Source organism: Malania oleifera, chromosome 1 (assembly GCF_029873635.1).
Source record: "Malania oleifera isolate guangnan ecotype guangnan chromosome 1, ASM2987363v1, whole genome shotgun sequence".
In the NCBI taxonomy this organism is placed as follows: domain Eukaryota; kingdom Viridiplantae; phylum Streptophyta; class Magnoliopsida; order Santalales; family Ximeniaceae; genus Malania; species Malania oleifera.
This window is the reverse complement of record NC_080417.1, coordinates 81,873,687-81,899,192: the sequence shown is the minus strand read 5'-3', so window position 1 is coordinate 81,899,192 and position 25,506 is coordinate 81,873,687. Positions and strand designations below refer to the sequence as shown.

The 25,506-nt window shown below is 37.5% G+C and overlaps 1 protein-coding gene across 1 annotated transcript in view; it reads left to right on the top strand.

Annotated features, from left to right (window-relative positions):
* Positions 1–25,506, top strand: part of LOC131164255 (uncharacterized) — a 64,313-nt gene that overhangs the window by 14,984 nt on the left and 23,823 nt on the right. Inside the window, exons 2-4 of the mRNA XM_058121704.1 lie at positions 11,054–11,100; positions 11,178–11,280; positions 12,846–12,932. Coding sequence (XP_057977687.1) covers positions 11,054–11,100; positions 11,178–11,280; positions 12,846–12,932 — 237 coding nt within the window. The remainder of the gene's footprint in view (positions 1–11,053; positions 11,101–11,177; positions 11,281–12,845; positions 12,933–25,506) is intronic.

Here is a 25,506-nt window from a genome sequence, read left to right as displayed (position 1 = left end):
TACACTAACTTACTATTAGGATCCATGGGTGCATCAATGGCTTTGGATTCTAACAGCCTAGTCTCATATGAAAAATCAAGAACTTACTTCCTCTGTGACATGATGGTTTTGTACAAGATTTTGGCACTTCTATACGTTAAAAACACTTCATGGTCACAAATCTTTGGTCTAAAACTTAGTATGTAGGAAATGCTTTAGGACCTAGATACCTTGATCATCATCACTAATATCATCAACATACACAATAAGTGGAATTTTGTTGGATGGAGTATGACAATAAAATGCAGAGTGATCTAGGGCACACCATTGGAGGCCAAATATATTACTTAAGTATTGCAACACTAAATTGACCAAACCATGCTCTGGGAGATAATTTTAAACCATATAATGATTTCATGAGCTGATAGACTAAGCCTAACTCTCTATGAGCAACAAACCCAGGTGGTTTCCATATAGACCCCCCCTCCTAAAACCACCATGTAAGAAAGTATTCTTTACAACCAACCACAGATATATAAGGAGGAAGAGGTACCAACTCCCAGATGTCATTGTCCTATAGTGCACCCATCTTTTGAACCATTGCAATCCTCCCCATAAATGGGATAAGGTTTCATAAATATATTTTGGAAAAGCAACAAAAAACATGGTATTAAGAAAACAATTAAACAAGGGTGAAAAGGAATCATAACAAAGAAAATTAGAGATTGGATGTTGGATACAAGTGTGTTTACCTTTCCAAATAACAATAATAGGAGGATCAACATCTTGGAAAATAGGATTATCGAACGAAGGAACTAGAGGCGTAGAAGTAGAAGTTGGAGGAGGCTATCCTCCCTTGAGTCCTCATGTTTACACCTACAAATTAGGATGATCCAAGTGACAAGAAGGACTCAAACTAGATGCAGATGTAGAAGGACTGGGCGAAGATAACATGTTATGGTTTGGAAGGGTAGGAGAGGAAGGGACTCATCAAGGGAACACAATGATGTTTTCCCAATTGACAAGACTCACACTCAAGATTAGGCGCAAAACTCAAAGTGGGAACTAGTTGTTTTAACTTTTCCAATTATGGGAGATAAAAGTGACAATGAATTTGATGTGGCGTTGCATTGGCAATAGGAGAGAGCGACTCAAAGTAGTAAAGTCCACCAACCTTACATCCTATGCCAATCGTCTTTCTTGTCATCAAATCCTAAATAATAATAGAATCAAGAAAGAAGGTTACAGAACAATTTAGTGAATTCATAATATAACTACCAGGCATGAGATTGAAGGGGGATTTTGAAATGCACAAAACAAAAGAAAGAAAGATGGAGGGAGTAGATTTACCATTCCTATCCCCTTGACTGTAGTAATGGACCCATATGGACCCATCAACAAAGGTAACTTAGAGGTAAATTTTTAGAATACTTGAGGGCAGAAAAGAAGTTTATTACACCTATCATATGGTCTATGACAACAGTCAATAACCTAGGGACTATTGGGGAGAGATACTCAAGGATTACCTTCTTAAGCAAAAGATGCAATGTGATGAGATTCTTTTTGGGGATGCTTGATACTGCATGAGCCTTGAATACCCCTCCTCTAAGACAGTTATGGTATGTTGTTTGCCCAAACAAGTGAGAGGTGAGGGAAGCATAATTTTGGGATTTGGGGACTCCATCCCAAGACACACACAACCTTGATAAAAATTAGAAATATACAACAAACATCATGGTTTTGGAATTTATGGACTCCATCCCAACACACAACCGAAAAAAACAAAAAAAATTAAAAAACAAAATAAAAAAACAAAAACATAAGAACACGATGAACAAGATAAAAATGAATCACAAACACAGCCAATGCCACTATTTTAGGCCCCAATGAACTCCATTAACATTGACAAACAACTTCGAGCAATACCGAACATTCATTCTTTGGGTGTGGCACGTAAGCAACTAAAAAAGGTGAGATATTTGGACAAAAAACATCACTAAAAACTTAAATAATGTGTTTATAGAGGGATTTTTGAACACTATAGGAGAAAATCAGGTCAAAAATTCCTAGAATAACCTTTATGTAATGGTGTGGGAGGTTAGCCTTGCCTGCCTTCAACTAGTGCATGAGGGCGCATGGAAGGAGTTATAGTGGTGGGATTTGGTTGGGGGGGCGGATTGGCAATGTCTTTGGGTGGCTAAGGTGTTGGTTTTGCAAAATCAAAGGGGGTATCTATGCTCCTGAACTAGCATCTGCCAAGAAATTTCTGGCGAGTGTTGTGGCTTCCAGCAACAACAACAACAACAAGACTTAAATCCCAATAGGTGGGATCAGCTACATGAATTTTTTTTCGCTCATTTATGCGATCATTGACACTTTCTTTCAACAAATTCAAGGCTATTAAATCTTTATTCACTATCTCATTCCAAGTTATTTTAGGGCTACCTTGACCGCTTCTACTACCCCTCACAGTAACTAACTAACTCTTCCACATTGGGGCACTATGTGGCCTACGTTGCAAGTGTCCAAACCATCTAAGTCGTCCCTCCCTTGTCTTATCTTCTACATGATCTACACCTAATTTATCATGAATATGTTCATTTCTTAATTTTCTTTCAATATTATACCACTCGTCCATTTAAGCATTCTCATCTCGACAACTTTTACTTTTTCGATATGTTGTTTCTTAGTCGTCCAACACTCTGATCCATACAGCACAGTTGGTCTTATAACCGTCCTATAAAACTTCTCTTTTAATTTTTAAGGGTGTTCTACAATCATAAATCACACTTGAAGCACTTCTCCATTTTACCCAACTTACTTTAACTCTATGCATTACCTCCTCTTCAATTTCTCCTTCAGCTTGCATAAAAAATCCATGGTATTGAAATCTACAAGTGTTATTTATTTCTTCATCATCAAGTTTAAATTTATCTCCAATATTACTCCTACTATTACTGAAATTAAATTTCATATATTCTATCTTATTTCTACTAATCCTAAACCCTTTAGATTCTAAAACTTTTCTCCATGGTTCTAAATTAACCTCTACTCCACCCCTAGTTTCACTAATCAATACGATATCATCTGCAAATAACAGACACCATGGAACCTCATTTTGGATACTCCTAGCAACTTGATTCCATCACTAAAGCAAAAAGATAAGGGCTCAAAGCAAATCCTTGATGTACACCTATTGTGATTGGAAATTCTAGTCTCTCCACCTATAGTCCTTACACTAGTCATTACTCTATTGCACATATCCTTAATGACATCAGTATACCTACTACATACACCCTTTTTGTCTAAAACCCACCATAGTGCTTCCCTCGGCACCCTATTATACACTTTCTCTAAGTCAATAAATACCATATGCAAGTCCCTCTTCTTTTTCCTGAACTTTCCCATTAATCTTCTTAAAAGATATATATGTATAGTAGATCTCCCACGCATAAAACCAAATTGATTTTCTGAGACCTTCGTTTCTAGCCTTAATTTTGTTCAATTATCCTTTTTCATATTTTCATCGTATGACACGTAAGTTTAATCCCACGATAGTTACTACAATTTTGAATATCTCCTTTACTTTTGTATATAGGTATTAAAGTATTTTTCCTCCATTCATCTGCCATTTTCTTTGTTTTTATAATTGTGTTAAATAAATTAGTTAACCATATAATTCCATTATCACCTAAGCATTTTTAAACTTCAATTAGGATGTTATTTGGTCCTATAGCTTTTCTATTTTTCATATTCTTTAGTGCAAACTTAACTTCATTAACTCTAATCTTGCGAATAAATCTCATATTTTTAGTCTTTTCCGCATTTTTCAATTCTAGTTTAAGTCTTCTATTTAATTTTCATTAAATAGCTTACTAAAGTAGCATCGCCATCTTTCTTTTATGTCTTCTTCCTTAACCAAAACAATATCATCCTCACTTCTTATACATTTTACAATACCTAAGTCCTTACTCTTTCCTTCTCTAGCTCTAGCAAGTTTAAATAAATCTTTTTCCCCTTCTTCTGTATCTAATCTATCATACAAATTATTAAATGATCTATGTTTAGCTTCACTAACAACGTTTTTTGCATCTCTTCTCGCCTCTTTGTACTTTTCAAAGTTATCCATTTTTCTACATTTTTTCCATGTTTTATACCAAAGTCTTTTTATATTTATCGCTTTTTAGACATCTTGATCCCGCCACCAACTTTCTTTGCTATTCGAGAATCTTCCTCTTGATTCACCTAAGATCTCTTTTTCTATCTTTGTAATAGAGCTAGCTATCCTACTCCAAAGAGTATTTGTATCTATATCATCCTCTATAGTCTAGTCACCATCTTTGATCATTTTATCTTTAAATTTTATTATATTTTCTCCTTTTAGGTTCCCCCACGTAGTTCTCTTACACTGGTTTATTTTATTTTTCTTTTCCACTTTTTAATACATATATCTTACACTAAACCTCTATGTTGTGTGGTTAAGCTTTCACCTGAGACAACTTTACAATCCTTACATGATAAACAATCTACCCTCTTAGTTAAGAAAAAATCTATTTGACTTTTATTTTGTCCACTTTTAAAGGTTATTAAGTGTTCTTCTCTCTTTTTAAAGAAAGTATTCATTGTAATAAAATCATAAGACATAGCGAAGTACAAGATCATCTCCCCAGGCTAATTTTTGTATTCATATTCGTATCCTCAATTTATTCTCTCATAACCTTTATTATCCCTTCCAACGTGTCCATTCATATATGTTCTTATGAATATTTTCTCAGTCCTTGCTTGTATATACTATTCATATCTTCCCAAAATTGTCTCCTAATATTTTCTGCTAATCCTACTTGAGGAGCATAAGCACTAATAATATTTATTATCTCTTGGGCTAAGACCATTTTGATTTTTATAATTCTATCCCTAACTCTATTTACATCTACAACATTATCTTTTAAGTTTTTGTCTATAATAATTCCTACCCCTATTCTTATGTTTTTCTTTTCTATTGTACCAAACTTTAAATCCTGATTTATCAATTTCTCTAGCATTCTCCCCTACCCACTTAGTTTCTTGAAGGCAAATTATATAATTTTTCTTCTAATCATAGTGTCCACAATTTCCATGCTTTTACCTGTAAGTGTCCCTACATCCAAGTTGCTAATCTAATCCTAATCTCCTGAACTAACTTCTTTAGTCGCCCACGTCTAGAATGATGCAGGAACCCTCGCATATTTGACACCGTACCCAGGCGCTAACACGACTTGTCACTTCGGAGCAGTGACCTAGCCCACCCTTGCCCACTTTTCACTACACCAGGTGGTATAGACGCAACACGTCACTCATAGGGGATGCCCCAACGAATATTTGTTAAGGATTCATATCATAGTGATCTGACAAATTTTACACTTGCTGTTAGCTACCTAACGCGATCCTCCCCCTTTACCCGGGTTTGGGACCAGCTATGCGTGTAAAAATTAGGACATTAAGTGCATCACAAGCAGATTTGTGGCTTCCAGCAACTGCTGACTACTTTTCAGGCCTATGGCAATGCTAGAAACTCTTGTATGATGGTAGACATGTAGTAGATTTAGGATTTTAGGCAGATGGTGGTTGTGGCAATCAAGATTTAGGTCTCAAAAGCATGCTTTTGTACCTTTTTGAAGAATTGGGTAAAATGGAAGACATAATCACAGTGATAGGTCTCTCCCTCTATTTATAATATACATTAAGTACATAACAATGACCGCAATTCCCTTGCTAACTAATGTCTACTAATAAAGAAATGACACATGCTAAATGACCAAAAATAATTGGTAACAACTAACAACAGAAAGAACAAGCATTCAAACATTGAGGTCATGGGTGTCTTCATAGGTTTTCCACCATCTAATTTGGTGTGTTTAAACAACTCCACCAATCTTTTTTGCTAAGTAAGAATAATTCCATTGGACTGAAAAAATGACTTGCAATCATAATCAACTCTCTTTCTACAGATATTAAATGGTATAAGCAATAGTAGGAGAATAACTACCAATGATAATTATGTCATCACCATAAACAAGAACATAAACTTAGACAACACCTTTGTATGTGAATAATGTAGGGACGATTTGGAACTTGTAAAACTGAGTTGATAAAGAAAGGATCTAAGTTGCTGGATGCAATACCACTTAAGACTTTATAAAGTATTTGTGGCTTGCCAACATAATAAGGAAATCGAGAATCAACAAACCCTAATAGTTTCCGCTTATATATTTTCTCAATAAGGTGGCCATACAAAAAAGCATTTGCTTTTGACAAGATTACAAAGAGGCCAATGGAGGGACACAACAACGATGAGCATATTTTGGATGATAGTCACTCCATCAGAATTTCCTAGTAATATAATCAAGACCTTCCCGTTGAGAATAGCATGTAGCAACTAAATGAGCTTCGTAATGTTCAAGACTATCTTCAACATTGCTGTTAACTTGAAAAACCCATTTGTTCCGGACAATATTTTTGTGCAATGACATTTCTAAAAATATATTTGTTTTGTGCAATAGAGAAAGAGCCAATGCCTATATGTCATTTTTAATGAGTGCCAAAATCTCCTTAGTCATGGCTATCTGATACCCGCCAAGCTGCACCTTTATTGGCTTGAGGAAGGTGGTAGGTTCAATGTCAAGTGTCAACAATAGTAAGAAACAAGACTTCAAGAAGAAGGCGTGGCATATGGCAAAGGGGTGTAATTGCATGGAACGGGGTTGGAATGGGTAACTTATAGGATATGGAATGATGGATAATAGGAGAATCGGGTGCACTACGAGAAGAGTATGGAGTTGTGGATAGGAGATTAAAATTTATAAGTTCAACAATGAGTACAAGTCTTTGCAAATTACTAATGAAAAGAGGGCTTTAATAGCATCAGACAAGTTGGGACTATTTGAACTACAGAGTGGAGTATTTTGAGGAGAAGGGATTGGGATATTGGGGTGATACGGTGGAGTAAAAGTAGGAGAGATAGGATGAAAAGAAGAATTTAAAGTTGGGAGGGAGTCATTATTGGGAGAAAAGGAAAAGGCATTATAGGAGACAGTAGAGGAAAAAAAAAAAGAGGAGAAAATGATGTGGGATGAGATGAAGCATTTAAATTTGGAATGAAGTTATGATTAGGAGAAGAAGAATTTGAATTGGGAGGAACCACCACTAGAATTGGATTTGGGCCAAAGCCATCTTGGAGAAAAGAGGCAACTACTAGTCAAGGCGCAAAGGTGGTCTGATGTGGCATATGGGGAGGGCTCCAAATACACATAGGTGAGGTAGAGAAAGGATGATTTGGTTTTGGCATGTCTGGCAATGTAGATATGGCCATAAAACTTATATCCTGGGTGATGAGGAGAATGCCCAAGGAAAACATTTATTGAGAATGAAAATTAAACATATGATAATTATACTTATGTAGGAGTGGATGAACAGTTCAACCAAAGCCTTTAAGAAATAAGTAAGAAAGAGAGACATGAAAAAGACGTTCAAAGGGTGACTACTGAGACAAAGAGGGGGAAATGATATGATCAGTAAGAAATGTGGTGGTTTTAAAGGGAAATGTGAATATTGAAAAGGAATTCTTGCATGAGCAAGAAGTGACTATCCAATATTGACATTAAGTTGTATTTTTTGTTTGGCGGTGCCATTTTGTTTTTCATGGGTTCAGGGGCAAGACAAATGATGAATAATGCCTTGTTTTTGCCAATGTTTGTAAATTACAATATTCTTCTCCCAATTAGAATGAATGTATTTTTAAGAACTAAATTGGTGTTCTACAGTAGCTTGAAATTGAAGAAAAATGGGAAAACATCACCTTTGTAGAAAATAGGAAAAAACCAAGTAAATTTAGGGAAGTCATCATTGAAAACAACAAAATAATGATGCCCATTGGAAGAAAAAGAGGAGTAGGGCCCTAAACATCCAAGTGAATAACTTTTAAATTAAAGAACTAGCATGACCCTTTGAAGGGAGAGAGAACAAATTTTCCCTAAGCAACACACTTTATATTTATTCAATGGAAGGCAACAACTAGAAGCACATGGCAATTCAAATTTCCAAACAAGCTAACAGTCCTAAAATTGGTATAGCCCTTGCATGTCAATCTCTAATCATGGCTCTTTCACCAAGCAAATCCTCTGCACCATTTTTGGGAAGTGGTTGCACGGTCTCTTGGAATTTTTATATGCCTTTGTTAATTGACCCTTGCAGAAGAGGAGTCTTGGTGGACTGATCCTTCACAGAAAATTAATGGGGATGAAATCAGAGGAGGAATTATTGTCCTTGGTAAATTGCTAAACAGAAAGCAGACATTTAGTAAAGGAAGGGACATGAAAAACATTCGGTAAGTCAAAAACATTAAAATTTGGATGAAGAGGAGAGGAACTTGTGTGTGCCATTTTTAAACCTTTACCAGTACCAACTTTGAGTTGATCCATCTCGTTATTCTTTTTTAATGCAGAGGCTAGACAAATGGAGTAATATGACTGAACTGCCCCACTGTTGGGATACCAATAAGTAGAGGAGGATGAATGTTGACATGCGACCATGTGTGCAAGGGGAGGAGGAGTAGGAGGATTGAATTGCAAAGTAGATTCATAGTGACAATAGCACTTGTCACTTGTCAGCAATATGGATATTCAAGCCACAAATTTGTCAAAGGCCTCTAAAGTTATTCCATTTTTCTTTGCAGTGGTAATTGGAGTTGGTTATATTTCTGCCATGGGATTGATGATTGGAGACTAACTATTCATTTGTTCTTAGTCAGAGAAGAATATTTTGAGTCAAGGACTCAGGATAGCCATAGGATTGACTTCACGAACACTTTTGATCAGTATCTCATAAGTAGTGAGTTTTCCATGCAGTTCACTAAAGGTAACGTGTTTGGGTTGCACCTATAGGGAAGCTATGGTATTGTGAAAATATGGCCCAAGATTTTTATAAATTCTTATATTATATTTAGAGTTCTTAAAGAATCAATTTGGTTTTATGCCTAGGAGATCAATAATAGAAGCTATTTATCTTCTAAGAAAATTAATGGAAAAGTTGAGGGAAAAGAAGGGGGACTTGCATATGGTCTCTATCTACTTAGAAAAAGGCATATGATAGAGTACCTAGGGAAATTATGTGGTGTGCTATAGAAGAGAAGGGAGTGCAGTCAATGTCATTAAGGATATGTGTCATAGAGTAACGACTAATGTTAGCACTATAGGAGGTGAGTCCAAAGAATTTCCAATCACAATAGGTGTTCATCAAGTGTCTATGTTGAGCCCCTACTTGTTTGCTTTGGTGATTGGTGAATTTGCTACAAATATCTAGATCGAGATCCCATGGTGTGTGCTATTTGCAGATGATATTGTTTTGATTGATGAAAATAGGATTGGGTAGAATCTAAGTTAGAAATTTGGAGAATAGCTTTATAGTCTAGTGATTCTAGGATAAGTAGAAATAAGACAAAATATATGAATGTAATTTCAGCCATGTAAGGAGGAACATTGAACATAAGATTAAATTTGATAACCAAGAAATCAACAGCACTAGTAGTTTCTGATATTTTGGATCTATTATGCATACGGAAGGAGAAATTGAAGAGAATGTAGTTCATAGGTTTAAAGCAGGGTGGGTAAAATGGAGGAGTGCTTCAAGTATGTTTTTGCGATTGTAGAATACCATTAAAAAAACTAAAAGCTCTATAGGATGACAATAAGACCAGTCATGCTTTATGGATCAGAATTTTGAACAACTAAGAAGCAATATATTCATAAAGAAAAAGTTGCAAAATGTGAATGCTAAGGCGGATGAGCAGTGTAACAGTAAAGGATAAATTAAGGAATGATCATATTCGCAATAACTTAGGCATAGCACCAATAGAAGATAAGGTAAGGGAGGGGTGGCTTAGATGGTTTGGGCATTTGAAGGGCAGGCCAAGTAGTCCACCAATGAGAAGGGGGGAATTAGTTCTTGCTAATGATACTTGAAGAGGGAGGGGTAGACCTAAAATAACTTTGAATGAGGTAGTGGGGAGGGATTTAACAGCTCTGAAATCATTTAAGGAAAATGCCCTCAATCGTGCGAACTAGCAAAAAAGGATTCATATAATAACCCCACTTAGTGGGACTAAAGGCTTCTTGTTATTGTTGTTGTATTGCATTAGATTCATAATGGGATAGAGGCTTCTCTGCTGCAGCTAATTCATTGTCTAGCAAGTTTGCATGTTGTGAATATTGGGCAAATGATTTTATTATATTTCTTCAGACCTTGATCTTCAATGTGAAGTTGTAACTATTGTGCTTGATAGATTTGAGTATTAAGCATGTGCCAAGGCTTTTCTAGAATTCAAAACAAGTGTTAAGACCAACCACACAAGGAAGTGTCTCTTCACATAGAGAGGAGAGTAACCAACTCTTTAGAAGTTGATCTTTTTGGAACCAAGTTGAATAGTGAGGATTTTGTTCTAGTAATAAAGTCAATGGGCTTTGAATTTGTTTGGGTGGAGGAGTTTTGGACCCATTGATGAATCAACTGCCGATTGTGAAAATATAGAAGAGGTAAAATTTGAGTTTTCATTGACAAATTATTGTTGGGATTGAGTTTGAAACCCTGTGATTAGCATGAGCTAAAATGGGCAATGGAAGAGTTGGATGTGGGTGGAATAACAGATGAAGGAGAGTTGGATTATGGCATTGTATGGAACTGATACCAAGTTGAAGCTGGTGAAAGATCTTCTATATTCTTATATGTGAGCTATATGCTAAGAATTTGATAGAAACTGGAAATACAAAATTAACAGGAAGTTGAATTTGAGAAGAATTGAATTATCTAAACATATTATGATTTTTTGGCTAGATTCACAAACAATTTACTCCTGTATGGTTGATCTGTTTGGTAAAGCCATCATCTTTGGAGACATGATCCCAGTGGATCAGTCATGTTTGCATAATGTCCCAGAGTAAAGGCTTTCTCATGTGTGTGTGTGTGTTTTCAGTAATTTTGTATTTATATATTCTCATGAACCAAATCATAGTATTATCTATTACCTTATATCTAATATTTTCAGGTTTCATTTGGTGTTATTGGACTTGGTGTTGGAATTACACTCCTGTTGTAAGTTTCTTTCCTCTGATTATATATAATATTCTGAAGAGTTTACGGTCTTTCATGATGCTCTTCTGCACTTACAGCTATGGTTTTGGGGCATACTTCACTGTCCTCCCTGGATCTGAATGGTCAGCGTTAATGCTAACGTATGGCTTCCCTCTTGCTATAATTGGTATGGCTTTTAAGGTAATGATTTTTCTTTGATGTATTTTTTTTTTTATAAACAAATAATTTTATTAAAAGAGAGAAGAATGTACATCATAAAATAAGAAACAGAAAGGAAAAGAAAAAAACAGGGAGAATAAGAAATCCTCCCATTACATCAATAGAAACTAGTTACAAAGAATGCAACCTAAACAGAGAACCAAACTCAATGTAACAGGACCAACCAATCCCACTGCAAGTCTTCCAGAGAAACATGATAAAAAAAACCATTTGCTCACACCCACAGTGACAAAAGATGTGCCACTCTAGTCCAAAGCAACTTCCATGTATTTTGTTACTACTGAAAACCTGGAAAATGCTGAATAACATTCATGCATGTTCATCCCCGGAGCTAAAAATTTAGACTCAGGTTATTCATACTTATCCAAACATTTCAATATAAAGCACACTTATTTTCCACATTCTGATGTGAGTGTTTCTATTAATTCCTACATGATACATTTTATTCCAGCGTGGAATGCCACCACTCCACCATGCTACTGTAGTTTTCAGGTCTTGACCTCCCCAAAATTTTCCTATCATCCTCCACTGTGGCCTTGGCAAGGTCCTGATCTCCACCCTCTTCCCTAGTCACCCCCCTAGCATCCGTCAGTGAAATCCTGTTTTGCAAAACTGCAGAGTGCTTTTTACCCACAGACATCCTTCTTGGAGCAGAGTGTCGTAGTCACAATCTTTCCCTGTCCATCCATGTTCCTTTGGCAGGGAGTTGGATATGGTACCATTTTTGTCCAAAACCTAAGTGTTGACCAAAATAATGTGCAAAAGTGCTCATCCTACAAGCTAAAAGCTCATGTTATTCATGCTTATCCAAGTATTTCTACATAAACAACCCTTATTTATTATTCCCTTCAGACATAACTTACTACTCACTCCTATACAGTAGTGTTCTTTCCCATGTGGTTTGCCACCACTCTGCTGCACTACATTGATTTTTGAGTCAATGGTGTCCCCAGAATCTTTTTTCCTCTCCAAATACGGCTTAGGCAGGATAACGGTCACCACCCCCAGGCATGGTTACTCTCCCGGTGCTCCTCTCCTTTCCACCATAGCCCAGGCCACACATTGAATTGTATTTGACAGACCACTGAGACTGTATTTTCCCATTCATGATTTTCCTAAAGTGGAGCATCTAATACATATAATACACACATATTTTTGTGCATTAAGTCAACACCTCCACAAGCTACATCTTTTACCAGCTATGTTTATGGGCTTGCTTTTCAGTTAACTTGGGCTTTGAACTTGATTCTGGCCTGAACTGGAAATCAAGTCATTCTAAAATTCCAAAAATGTGAAATGGATCATAAGAAAATGAAACATTGAATGTCCTTTGTGCAGCATCTGGAGTAACCTGAATAGTCTTGATAATTCATGTGGCTTTTATGAATTATCTTCTTAGAATTGTCTTAACATTATTCTTGTACAGAAAAGTGCAACATGCAATATTTTTCTGAGTCTTAGCTTAATGACAAACAAATACTGTTGCTGTTCATTGTTTTATAATCTAGCCTTCTATTCTTCTACAGTATGCAGAGCTAAAGCCAGTGCCGTGCTTGACATATTCAGATGCTCAAAAGTTGAGGGAAACATATGCAACTCCTATTCTTAAACAGGTAATGTTCATGGGTGCAACTTATATTTTACTAACATCTCTATGATAAATGATACATTTGAAATTGTTTTTAATGTTGCACTAATCAGCTTATTTTGTATCTCATTTGTTTTAACTCATTCTAATAGCCTGGGAAAATTTGACGAAGCCCCAAAGTTATTGACCTTCTGATCATCCTTGATTGTTTACATATAGAATGACAATTTTCAGTTTGCAGTTTTTTTAACATGGCCCAACTCTATCTCCCTAGTGTTTGTCTCTTGACCAGATATACAAAACATAATGCTGCACATCAACACATGCTGTTAAGGCTTGATATGCTTTTGTTGGTCCACAACTTAAAAGCTTAATCTTTTAGGTAAAGTGGTCCTCTAGCATGGTATCAGAGCCATGGTTGCTAAGAGGTCCTTGGTTCTAAGCTTGTTTCCTGCATTCATTGTTAGTTTGTTAAAAAATATTGTGTACCCAATATGGGTGTTTTTCATTATTTGTTTATCTCTTCATGTGCAATCAGGCTGCACATGTGGGGGGTAGTGTTAAGGCTTGATATAATTGTTGGTCCACAACCTAAAAGCTTAAGGTTTTAGTTGAAGTGGTACTCTTTAGCACATGTGAAATTGCCAAACATTGGAAAAAGTTAAAAAAACTGGGACTGGCATTAAGTGTTAGTGTAGCCCATGATACAGGATACTGCTCCAGTATGTTAAACACGTGCCAAGACAGCTCCCATGTGCATATTTATTTGACTCCATTTTAAGAATTCCTAGGGAGCGCTTTGGCTCTTATTCCTAAGTGTCATCCTAGAATCTCTTTACTAAATATTTTATGCCCAAGAATAAGATTACTATCACACAGGAATATTTTTGTTTAGTTCAATCGTTAGAATTTCTAGGAGTATAAGTTTATAGTGTTTGCGTGGCATATGTACTCTTAAAATTAGTTCAATAAGATTACCCAAGTACCCTTAAACATGTAATGATAAAAATGTTACGTATATTCATGTAATGTACAGATGGATATTTTAAATGCAGGTTCTTGGATGCGGATTGGAGGCAATGTTGCGTATAAGTAATGGGATGTAGGGGAGATTGCCAAGAGAGGAGAGATGAGGCGATCCTTAGAAGCTCAAGTATCTAATGGCAGGATGATTACATACAAAATATGGTGGATTTAGATAAGCTTTGGAGAAAAAATCTGTAATTAGAAAATGAGAGTTAAGAGACCTCGTCATGAGATAAGAAATGGGGTATTTATAATGCTAGCTAGGGAGAAGGCTATTATCCAATAAAGGAGGGATCATGATTGTGCATTAGGCTTCTTTTATCGGAAAAAAAGAATTGTGCATGAGGCTTCAACCGAAAGGAGAAAAATGATTTAGATTAACCAATGGTTTAGCAACACAACCAAAAGAAAATAGCAAGGAAATGCCACATGTTGCGAGTGACATTTGAGCTAGCTAAGGAAGGGTTAAAGGGGTTGGGTCATCCTTAACAAATCTCAGGTCAAACCTAACAAGCCAAATCTCTCTACAATGTCTTGACTTGGGATTGACCGAGAGACCCACCACATGTCTCATGATCAATCCCAGGCATGCGTACACCAGGTGCAGCCCCTGCAAAAATTGTGGGATTGAAAAAGTAAGTAAAACAAGCAATTAATGTTTGATTACTGACCGCAATAATATTTTGTAGTTGACACCAAGACAACATAAGGTATCTACATTTTGCCCCCTGCATGAAAAACACTTTTCATGCACTATAAATAAAGTGGGCTGCTGATTTTGTAGACTTGTACATATGAATATTGCACAAGGATTAAACCATGGAATTTTTTTTTTCTTAAGAACTTGTGATTGAGTTTGGGGGGTCATCACTATTTGTTTTGGAAAATATATACATGTATTGGCAAGTATTTAATATAAATACAATGCAACGAAGGTTCAGTGGGCATGCATGCAAAGTTATCATTGTTTGCCTGGCTTGCATAGAGAACACTAATAAAAAATAATAATAAACTAGGAAAGAGAGTGGGGAAGAAAGGAAAAAGGATTAATTATCAAAACTTCTATAAGATTTAATGCATCAGATCCCATCAAAGTTAAACATGCTTGGGTCAAAGTACCATTGGGATAGGTGACCTCCTGGGAAGTCTGTGATCCACCCAAGTCAAGTTTTATTTAAAAAAGAAAGGGCCCAAGAAATATGCTAAATATCTAATCAAAATGTAAACAATTAATAATCGCCAATTATAATTGATTTGTAAATGTCACTAATGACATTTATTATCACAATGATGAATGAATGTTGTAATTGCATTGACATGGAGATTCACCCTTGTTCTCTAAGATGTATCCACAAAAGGTGTGCATCCCAAAAGGAGGATGCATTCACAAGCAAGATGCAACCAAAAGGAGGACAAATCCACAAGGAGGATGCATGGATGCTCTCACAAGGAGGATGCATCTAAAAAAAAGATGTATCCACAAGGGGGACAAATTCAAGGAGAATGCATGGACACTCCACAAGAAGGATGCATCCCATCTGGAAGGAAGATGCATCTGAAAGGAAGACATTTCCAAAAGGAGAACACGTCCACAAAGAGGAAGCATTTGAAAGGAAGACATGTCCTTTTGCATCCACAAGGAGGATGCATCTACAACAAGGACACATCCAAAAGGACGATGCATAAAAAAGAAGGATACATCCACAAGGAGGACTCATCAAAAAGAAGATGCATCAACAAGAAGGATGCATCTAACATGCATCTAGGGGACATCCAAAAGGTGGACGCATTGAAGGGCACCCATAAGAGGGGAGAGAAACTCCAAAAGGAATATAAGGAAGAGAAGAAAAACAAAAGTGAAATGAGAAAAAGAATAGATTCTTGATTTTATATAATGTAGAATTAACTTAAATGCTCTAGGAGTAGCCGAGCAAGTGACTATAAAGCTTGGACAGTGGACAAGACATGCAAATTTCATAGCTATGTTCTTGGATGATTTCTAAGTGATTCTTAGAATCGAATTCTAGAGGGAGACTAAGGCAATACCAATTTTGTTTTTTGGTTCCCTTTGTTTTGATGGGAGACCACCCTTGCATGGTGTATACCATTGTGAACAAAGGAGAGATTCAGAAGTTTCTCTCTACCATGTGCATGCAGCCCAAGAAAGGATTAAGGGGTGAACAAATTTATCTTGCCACGTTGGTGGTAGATGAAAAAGCAGGCCAATAGCAAGTGCCTATTATCATCCAAGTTGTTGGATGAGTTCAAAGTTGTAATGCTAGACAAGCTACCTCACAACTTCGGTCCACATCAAGGTGTGGAGCATGAGATTGAGTTGTTACCAAGGGTGAAGCTGCCTGCTAAAGGGCCATATCAAATGGTGCCTGTAGAGTTAGCAGAGTCAAAGAAACAACTTGATGAATTTTTGGAATCAGGCTATATATGTCCTTGAAGGGGAACTTAGGCAGAATGGTAAGGTTGTCGTCGTGTGATCTGGAGGTCACGGGTTTGAGGCGTGGAAACAGCCTCTTGCAAAAATGCAAGGTAAGGCTGCGTACTATAGACCTATTATGGTCCGCCCCTTCCCCAGACCCCGCATACACGGGAGCTTTGTGAACCAGGCTGTCCTTTTTTTTTATTTTTAGGCTATATATGTCCTTCCAAAGCAATGTTTAGCGCACCAGTGTTGTTTCAGAGGAAATATGATGGGAGCAAGCGGATGTGTTTGGACTTTCGCACACTCAACAAGGTGACTGTGCGCAACAAGTATCCTATTCCCTGATTGCTGGTTTTTTTTTTTCATCAGCTAAGTCATATAAAGTACTTCACCAAACTTGACTTGAGGTCAGGCTACTATCAAGTGAGGATAGCATAGGGGGATGTACCAAAGACGAATTGTGTGACACGATATGAGGCATATGAGCTCTTGGTGATGCCATTCGGTTGACGAATGGGCCAACGATATATTACACCTTGATGAATTAGGTATTTCACGAGTACCTCGACAAGTTTGTTGTGGTATACCTAGATGACATTATTGTCCACAGTTCCACTATAGAGGAATATAAGGAGCATATGCGAAGGTGTTCGATAGGCTGAAGGAGAAGTATGCGAAGAAAGGGAAGTGTCTTTTGCTCAGTAGAGGATCAAATTCCTTGGTCATGTGATTGAGCAAGGTCATATCAAGATGGATATGGAGAAGGTAAGAGCTATTCAATATAGGAAGATCCTAATGACAGTGAAATTCCTTTCTTGGACTTGCCAACTATTACAGAAAGTTTGCAAAGGGGTATCGAGGAGAACTGCTCCTTTGAAAAAATTGCTAAATAAGGGTCATAGGTGAAACTAGATAAAGAATTGCTAAGGAGCCTTTGACATCTTGAAGGAAGCCATGACGTGAGATGCAATACTTGCTTTTCTAAACATCATAAAACCCTCCAAGGTGCCCTTGGGGGAGTCTTGTTATAGGAGGGACATCCTATTGCATATGAGAATTGCAAGATTAGTGAAGCCAAATAAAGGTACACAATTCAAAAGAAAAAGATGCTAGTGGTGATACATTGTCCTCGCATGTGGTGACATTACCTACTTGGGTTGAAATTTGTGGTGAAAACAAATAACTCAGCTATCAGTCACTTCTTTACACAACCAAACCTATCACCCAAGCAAGCTCGTTGACAAGAATTCTTGGCAAAATTTGATTTATTATTTGGGCACAAGGTAGGCTAGATGAACCAAGTTGCAAATGCATTAAGTAAGAATTCCAAGCACACTTGATGGTTAGTAAGGTTATCACGACAATGCGGGAGCACATTAAGGAGAACCTTGCCAAAGATCTAGTTGCCCAAAACGTCATAAAAAATTGACGGAAAAGGGCAAAGTTTGCCAGTTCTAGTTAGAAGATGGATTGCTGATGACACATGGTAACTGGTTCTTTGTGCCTTGAGTTGGAGATCTGAGGAAGACACTGCTGAGAGAATCATGCCATGTGGACAAGACATTCAGGATGGCATCACACTTTGGCATTGTTGAAGCAAAGGTATTGCTAGCAACACATGTGTGATGATGTGGTCAAGTATACCCAAACTTGTCTCACATGCCAACAAGATAAGGTGGAGCAAAAGAAGATTGCAAGACTACTAAAGCCCCTATTAGTGCCAAACCGACCGTGGGAGAGTGTCTCAGTAAACTTCATCATTAGCCTACCTAGAGTGGGAGATGTAGGGTCTATATTTGTGGTTATAGACAAGTTTTCAAAGTATAGTACTTTCATACTCGCACTAAAGTATTGTTCGGCAAAGGAGACAACACAATTGTTTTTTTCAAACATGTTGTGAAGTACTGTGGCGTGTTCCCCAAGAAATTATTAGTGCTCGAGACTCAAGATTCACTGGCAACTTCTGGATAGAACTTCTCAGAATCCTCAGTTCACAGTGTGACATCTCCTCGAGTTACCACCCGCAAACAGATGGATAGATGGAGAGATTCAACGGGCTATTAGAAGAGTACTTGCACCATTTCGTCTCCGCCAGTCAAAAGAATTAGGTGCAACTACTTGATGTGGCTTATTTCTGTTTCAACAACCAAAAAGGATCAACAACCAAGAAGAGTCCTTTTGAGCTTGTTACAGGCCAACCTTTGTTCTTACCTCACACAATGGACGAATCGTACAAAGGAAAGAGTCCAAGATCATACATCTTCACCAAAGAATGGAGAAAAAATGCAGAGGTTGCCTAAGCCTCCCTAAAAAAGGCTTCCAAGTGGATGAAGAAGTGGGTAGATCAAAGGAGAAGACTGTTGCACTTCAACGTGGGTGACTTGGTGCTTTTTATGCTCAATTCTAAAAAAATCAGATCACTATGGGGCCGAGATATGATACTATTTCGCAAATATGAAGGACTAGTCCCAATCTTGGCTAAATTCGAAAAGGCCTGTTACAAGATTGATCCTCTGAATTGGATGAAATTGCGTCCTATGTTTCACGTTAACTGTCTCAAGCCATTCAATGCCAACACTGAAGATCCAAGCAAAAGTCAATCAACTAGAGCACCAATAAAGACAGTGCAACCTGACAGAAGAGAAGTTGAAGTCATCCTTGCAAATAGATAGTTAACATCATCATGGAAGAAACAGCACGAGTTCTTAGTGAAGTGGAAAGGTCTTGAAGATGAAGAAATCCGTTGGATTTTAGCGGAAGAAATGCAACTGTTCATGGACCAAGTTGAAGAGTACCTAGTGTCAAAATCTATGAGGACGTTGGTTGCATAAGTGGGGGATGTTACGAACCAAGCCTGTTCAAGGCATAATGCTTGTTTGTGACCGCTTGCCTTGCTTGCATGGGATGGGTTACCATCACGTAAATACTAGTAAAGGTTTTATTGCTTTGAGTGTGCTTATGTCCTAGTGTAAAATAGGAGCACGACTCCTCGGACAGTTTGATGTTTACTAGTGTCGAAGTTAAAATAGCATATAAAGCTCTTTGGGTAAGGGTGAGTGCTCATTGGCCTACTAAAACTTACTAGCTTTTGTAAATGTGTTTAGACAACTTGCCTCCCTCACTACACAGACATGTTGCTTACGGAGGAGTTTTTTAATGAATTACGTTGCTTCAATATTACTGCTTGCTTACCATTTACTTTCATGAATTGCTTACTGTTGTCTGTTTCCACTTACTTTTCATTCAACTACTGTAAATGTATAATTGTAGTAAACCACGATAATCTTTGGCCAACTAGTTAAAAAAAAAAGTGCTTTAGCTAGTATTGCACGACCCTATGACATGTGGGTCCGTGGGCCGGGCTTAATTTCCTAACTCAAGTTTAAGCACAAATTATTTTTCTATTAACTAACCATTAACAATTTAAAAAACTGACAGAATATGAATCAAACCGGTTTAACTGTGGGTTCAGTTTTGTTCGACCAATGGTTTTCAATTCGGTATCAATTTGAAGTTTTTTAAAACGGATAATGCTGATTTAGTTTTCAGTTTTGGTCAAAATCAAACTGAATAAAACTGAATACACTTTTTTTTGTATGTCCTCTTGGGTGGCCGAGTAAGGGATGAATGTAGAAGTCCTTCCTTGCCATTTGTATAACACTAAGACATTGATTTATGCTCAGCCCATTATATTGAAGTCCATTTACCAGCAGATGAACTTGTATCATAAAGCATCTCTTGCACCCATTAGGTGATACTTACATCTTACTCAAATAGATAATTGCTTTTTGCTGATTTTTCTTTGGGGAAGATGTAGAGAGTATGCCCTTGTACCCAACTCTCTTTTTTATTTTATATTTTTCGTTTTTTTTTTTTACGAGGCAAGGCAAGGTTTCAAGATTGACATAAAGATGTATGCTCCATGGATGAAAACTCTATTATTTCCATATTCATTAATATAATATTCAACGGCTAGTCTTGTTGACCGCCTTCGTGAGATAGCCTCTAACCACTTGGCGAAGCACTTTTTGTCGGCTTTTTGCCAATATCCATAAATTATGGTTAATGTGTCTGATCAAATTGAATTCCCAAGTATGAAAAAGGCTACAAAGTTATCAAATTGAAGTTCAATCTCTGGGGCATGGATGGAGTGACCATGGAACTAGCATAGAGGAAGAATATCATTTCATGGTGGGTCAATTGTAGCCAATGTCCAAAAGTTCTTCTTGCTCCCTTGTTCTTCTTAATAAACACTAGAATTTACTTCTTTAAGAACTCACCTCAATAGGGGAAACACACCTCAGGTGTTTTCTAGAGGAGGAAATTTCTATACAATTCCCATCAATGCAAAGTACACTTTCGATTATTTCTAGATTACGCAGGCATCCTTGTGGTTAGTGGGGAGTGTTATATTCTAGAGAAATCAATGCATTGGCAACACCAAATAGCCTTAAACTTCCAAAAAAAAATTGCATTATGAGATATCTAGAGGTTTTGAACATACGAAAAATGTTTTCTAGAGTTAAAAGGCATCCTTTGCCATGGAAGTCCAAAAATATCCAACCTTTTGAAGACAATGATAAAGAGTAGGGCCTTCCTTAACACCATTGCTCATGAGCTTGTCTCAACTTCTTTTGGTCCATGTGATGAGTAAATTTATCTAGCTAAACTCTACTGGCCCCTCATGGTAGAGGATATCATGCATAAGGAAGAAATACTTAATCGCCGAAAGGCAGAGGAGCTCTTCCCTTATAGGAGTACATAAGACATCCTTGTATCCATCATCAAAATTTAAGAGTTTAGTGATCTTGCAAGGGAGAGCCCTTTTTAAAATTAAGATATCATATTTGTCTTGGCCATCTGAGATTGGAATTTTGGATGCTAAAGTGGCAAGAAGCGCTTGCTTGGCGTTGCGTTAATCTAGGAGCATGAATGCATTTAATGCTATGGAATTTATTTATCAAGTATTGCATTGGTGTTCTGTAAGAGGCAAGTGAAAGTTCCTTAGAATAAATTTTGCCCTCATTTGCTTGACAATTAGATTTGAATCAACATGGATACATACAAATTGAATATTGACACTAATAGAAACAAGAAAGCACTACAAGTGCCTCGTACTCACCTTCATTATTTGTTTGAGGAAAGTCCAACGTATAGACCAGGGAGAGTGGATCTTGAACTAGCACTAAGGAGATGAAATATCTACATGTTGCTCAAAAGAGAGAATCTCAACTTGACAAGATTAGTGTACTATGAGTGACCACCAGAAGGGTTTCTTGGCCTTACCAAGAAGAAGGATTCTCAACCTAGAGAACATGGATAAAGCAAGGTTTTGTTGAATTCTAAAGGTGGAAGCAGTTGCATGGATGCAAGGGAATCGGGTCCTTGACTTAGAACGAGGGAGGTAGGTTCTTGAGTTGTCTCCATGGAGTAGTTTCTCGACCCAAGATCAAGGAGATTAGTTCTCGATTTAATCCTGGGGAGATATCCCTTGGACATAGTAAGCACTATTTCTTCACCTCCTTAAAAGGATATTAAAGAGTCTTCAAGGTATAAAAGTATAAATTGTGTATGCTAGGAAGGAGGATCCTGTCCAAGAACCAGGGATGTAAGTTCTCAACATGTCTCTAAGGAATGTCTTTCTTGGCATGAGGTCAAAAAGATAAATTTTTGTCCCGGTGATGGGGAGACATTGGACATGGGAGTATAAGTACTATTATGGCGCCTCCTCCAGAGGATGTTAAACAGCCATCAAAGTAAAAGTTGTGGATCCCAAGGAGGGTGACCCTTAACCTAGAAATAGGGAGTTGGGTTCTCAACCGAGCTCTAGGGAGTGTTTCTCGGATTATGATCAAGGAGAAAAGTTATTGACCTAACCCCAGGGAGACATCCTCTAGACCTAGGGGTATAAGTTTAAGAACCAGGGATGTAAGTTCTCAACATGTCTCTAAGGAATGTCTTTCTTGGCATGAGGTCAAAAAGACAAGTTCTTGTCCCGGTGATGGGGAGACATTGGACATGGGAGTATAAGTACTATTATGGCGCCTCCTCCAGAGGATGTTAAACAGCCATCAAAGTAAAAGTTGTGGATCCCAAGGAGGGTGACCCTTAACCTAGAAATAGGGAGTTGGGTTCTCAACCGAGCTCTAGGGAGTGTTTCTCGGATTAAGATCAAGGAGAAAAGTTATTGACCTAACCCCAGGGAGACATCCTCTAGACCTAGGGGTATAAGTATTCTAGCACCTTCTCCCAAGGTTATTAAAAAGCCATCAAAGTAAAAATTGTGAGTCTCAAAGAGGGTAATCCTTGACCTAGAACCAAGGAGGTGGGTTTTCAACCTTGCTGTCAAGAGTGTGTCCCTTAACTTGGATCAAGAAAATAAGCTCTCAACCAGATTCTAGGGAGATATCTTCTAGACTTAGGGGTATAAGTATTATTCCAGCACCTTCTCCCGAGGATGTAAAAAAGCCATTAAGTAAAAACTGTGGATGCCGGGGAGGATGATCCTTAACCTAAAACCAAGGAGGTACTTCTTAACCTAGCTCAAAGGGAGTGCATTGTCAATTTGGGATTAGGGAGATTACTTCTCAACTTAGTCTTAGGGAGACACCCTATGGACCTGTCCGGCACCTCCTTCTAAGGATGTTAAAGAGCCATCAGTTTTTAAATGATGTATTCTAGGGAGGATGATCTTCAACCTAGAACTAGCAAGGCAAGTTCTCAACCTATCTCTAAGGAGTGGATTTCTTGACCAAAAACTAAGGAGACATACTCTAGAAATTAGGGTATAGTACTATCCCAGCACTTCCTCCAAAGGATGTTGAAGAGCTATCAAAGTATAAACCTTACAACTCATTTATAGCCATATGAGGTGATTTTCATTGCAGAACTCAATCACTAAGAACATCAGCTTACATGACTTCATCATGCTAAGAGGAAAATTGAGTGAGAAGATCTTAAAGATCTTGAGACTTGATTGCCTTAGGGCATGAGGGTATGAGCAATAAAAACCACTTAGATATTCTTTTGGATAGAGCTGACTCTGGTAGAAGATACTTGGAACAACTTATTGGCAAAGAGGTGATGGTGAAGCTTTTGTTTGGCAAAGTCAAGTTCCAGGCAATGCTTTTCACTAGCTAAGTAATTAAATTCACTTCTATGTGGAGATGATTCAAATAATATATTGGATGTTCTTGCTCATCCAATTCTTATGCAAGCAAATCAATTATTAGTAGAATTCGGTGGGAATATCTTTGACAATTGTCATGGTGGTTTGGGAGGAGAGGATGTTCTTGATTTCATCAAAAGATTTCTCTTGCCATGACCCTACTCAAAGGAATCATTCTTTTCACTGAATACTGAAATGGTGTGGAGATTTCGCCCAGAGCAAGGATCAACCTCCTTATATATAATTCCATAATGTTCCCTTTAATTAGAAGTTCTCTTCTACGAGAGTTTTACAATTTTTTTTGGTGTTCGTTGTTTGATCATTATATGAAAATGGTAGTATTTTAGATTTTATTTATCTTTGTTGTTCTTAGAAATTGGAAATATGAAACAACCTTATCATTAATCCATTCTAAAGAGAAAATTCACATTGTTCATAACACAGGGAAATGGGGAGATTTGGGTTTGGCATTCTACTATTATTCCTTGGCCTTCTGTTGAACAAGGAATCCTCCCTTTAGATGGAATCTATGCCTGCACTTCTTCTCCCAAAATAGAGTTGTCATTCTTCTATTTCTAAATAGAAATGTTACTCCCTTTGCAAATTGCAAATGATGGCAGAGCTAGGTTTTCTAGATGGAATTTGTATTCAATGAACATCCCTTGGATGCAAACTTTCACCAGCACCTTTTCCTTAATAACCCTTGGATGTCCACAACTCTTTCTTTGACATGTTCAACATAATCCATAAGTTCATTCAATCATTGATGTTCCTTTCCCAAATCCACTAGCATCCATTTTTGCTAATTTTGGAAGAAATTTTCATAAAAGATATGGCACATCTACGCCCAAGATTCTATAGACCTGATTATCTAGTATTCACCTTCTTCAGCAATGACTCAAACAAATTTTTAGGTTTTAGCTCATCATCTAGAACACTTAGATTTCTTCTTGAACTTTGCAAGTTGTTCCTTAGCATTGTTAGTCTTGCCATTAGAGCTCAAACTTAGGCTTACTTAGTTTTTCGGGTAGGCTTTGATGGCAACTTGGGTTGTGTATGGAATTTAAAATTTAACCTAGAAACAAGGGATTTTTTTTTTTCTTTTTGCTCAAGGATTTGTCAAACTTCTCTTTAGTAATGTAAGGAGTGAAGTTGGTGGTTCATGGCTGTAACGGTTGGAGGCATATGCATGAGATTTAATGGAATATGTAGGATGAATCTAGCATGTTGGCTTTGTGGGAATGGGGTGGGCATGGAGGATGCGGTAGGGATGAATGGATAGTCTCTTTAGGATAGGCATTGGGGGTTTAAATAGGAAGGGGCTTCTTGAGCCGCAGTGTCAATGTCTCCAAACCCAACTAGAGTGAGGATAGCATCTTTGTTCCCACTTAGGGTGGAGTTAATTGGAGGAAGAGGAGTATTGCTTTGGGATGCATGGTGGGAGTAGAAATTCGATAGAGGAATGATTTGGTTGATGGTGGTTACATATTGATTATGCAACTTTGTATTCTTGTAGATGATATCAAACAAGAGGACTGAAACATTTGTACCATTTGAACCATGTAAGAGGAAAAAGAACTCCGAAGCTTATCGCTCTATGGGATAGTCACTCACATTCGCCATGTTTCTCCTTCCTGAGTGAGGAGTTGTGTGTGGGATGGTTGTGGGAGGCTAATTGGCTCCTTTCTTGAGGGCATTTTTCTATGCAATCACTCCTCCCCAGCAGAGTCACCAAATGTAAATGCACATTTTTGGATGCGGATGGGAGCAGTGTTGTGGAGATTGCCGAGGAGAACTAAGTGATCATAAGGAGCTAGTATCAAGTGGCGAGATGTTTACATAGGGATGATAATGCAGGAGCATAGCAGCAACTTTCATAGCCATTAATAAATTCAATTAGAGAGAATTTTCCATTAACATGGTTTGAATTTCTTTTGAGTTATTTAATGTTTATTGCTGGCATTTCGG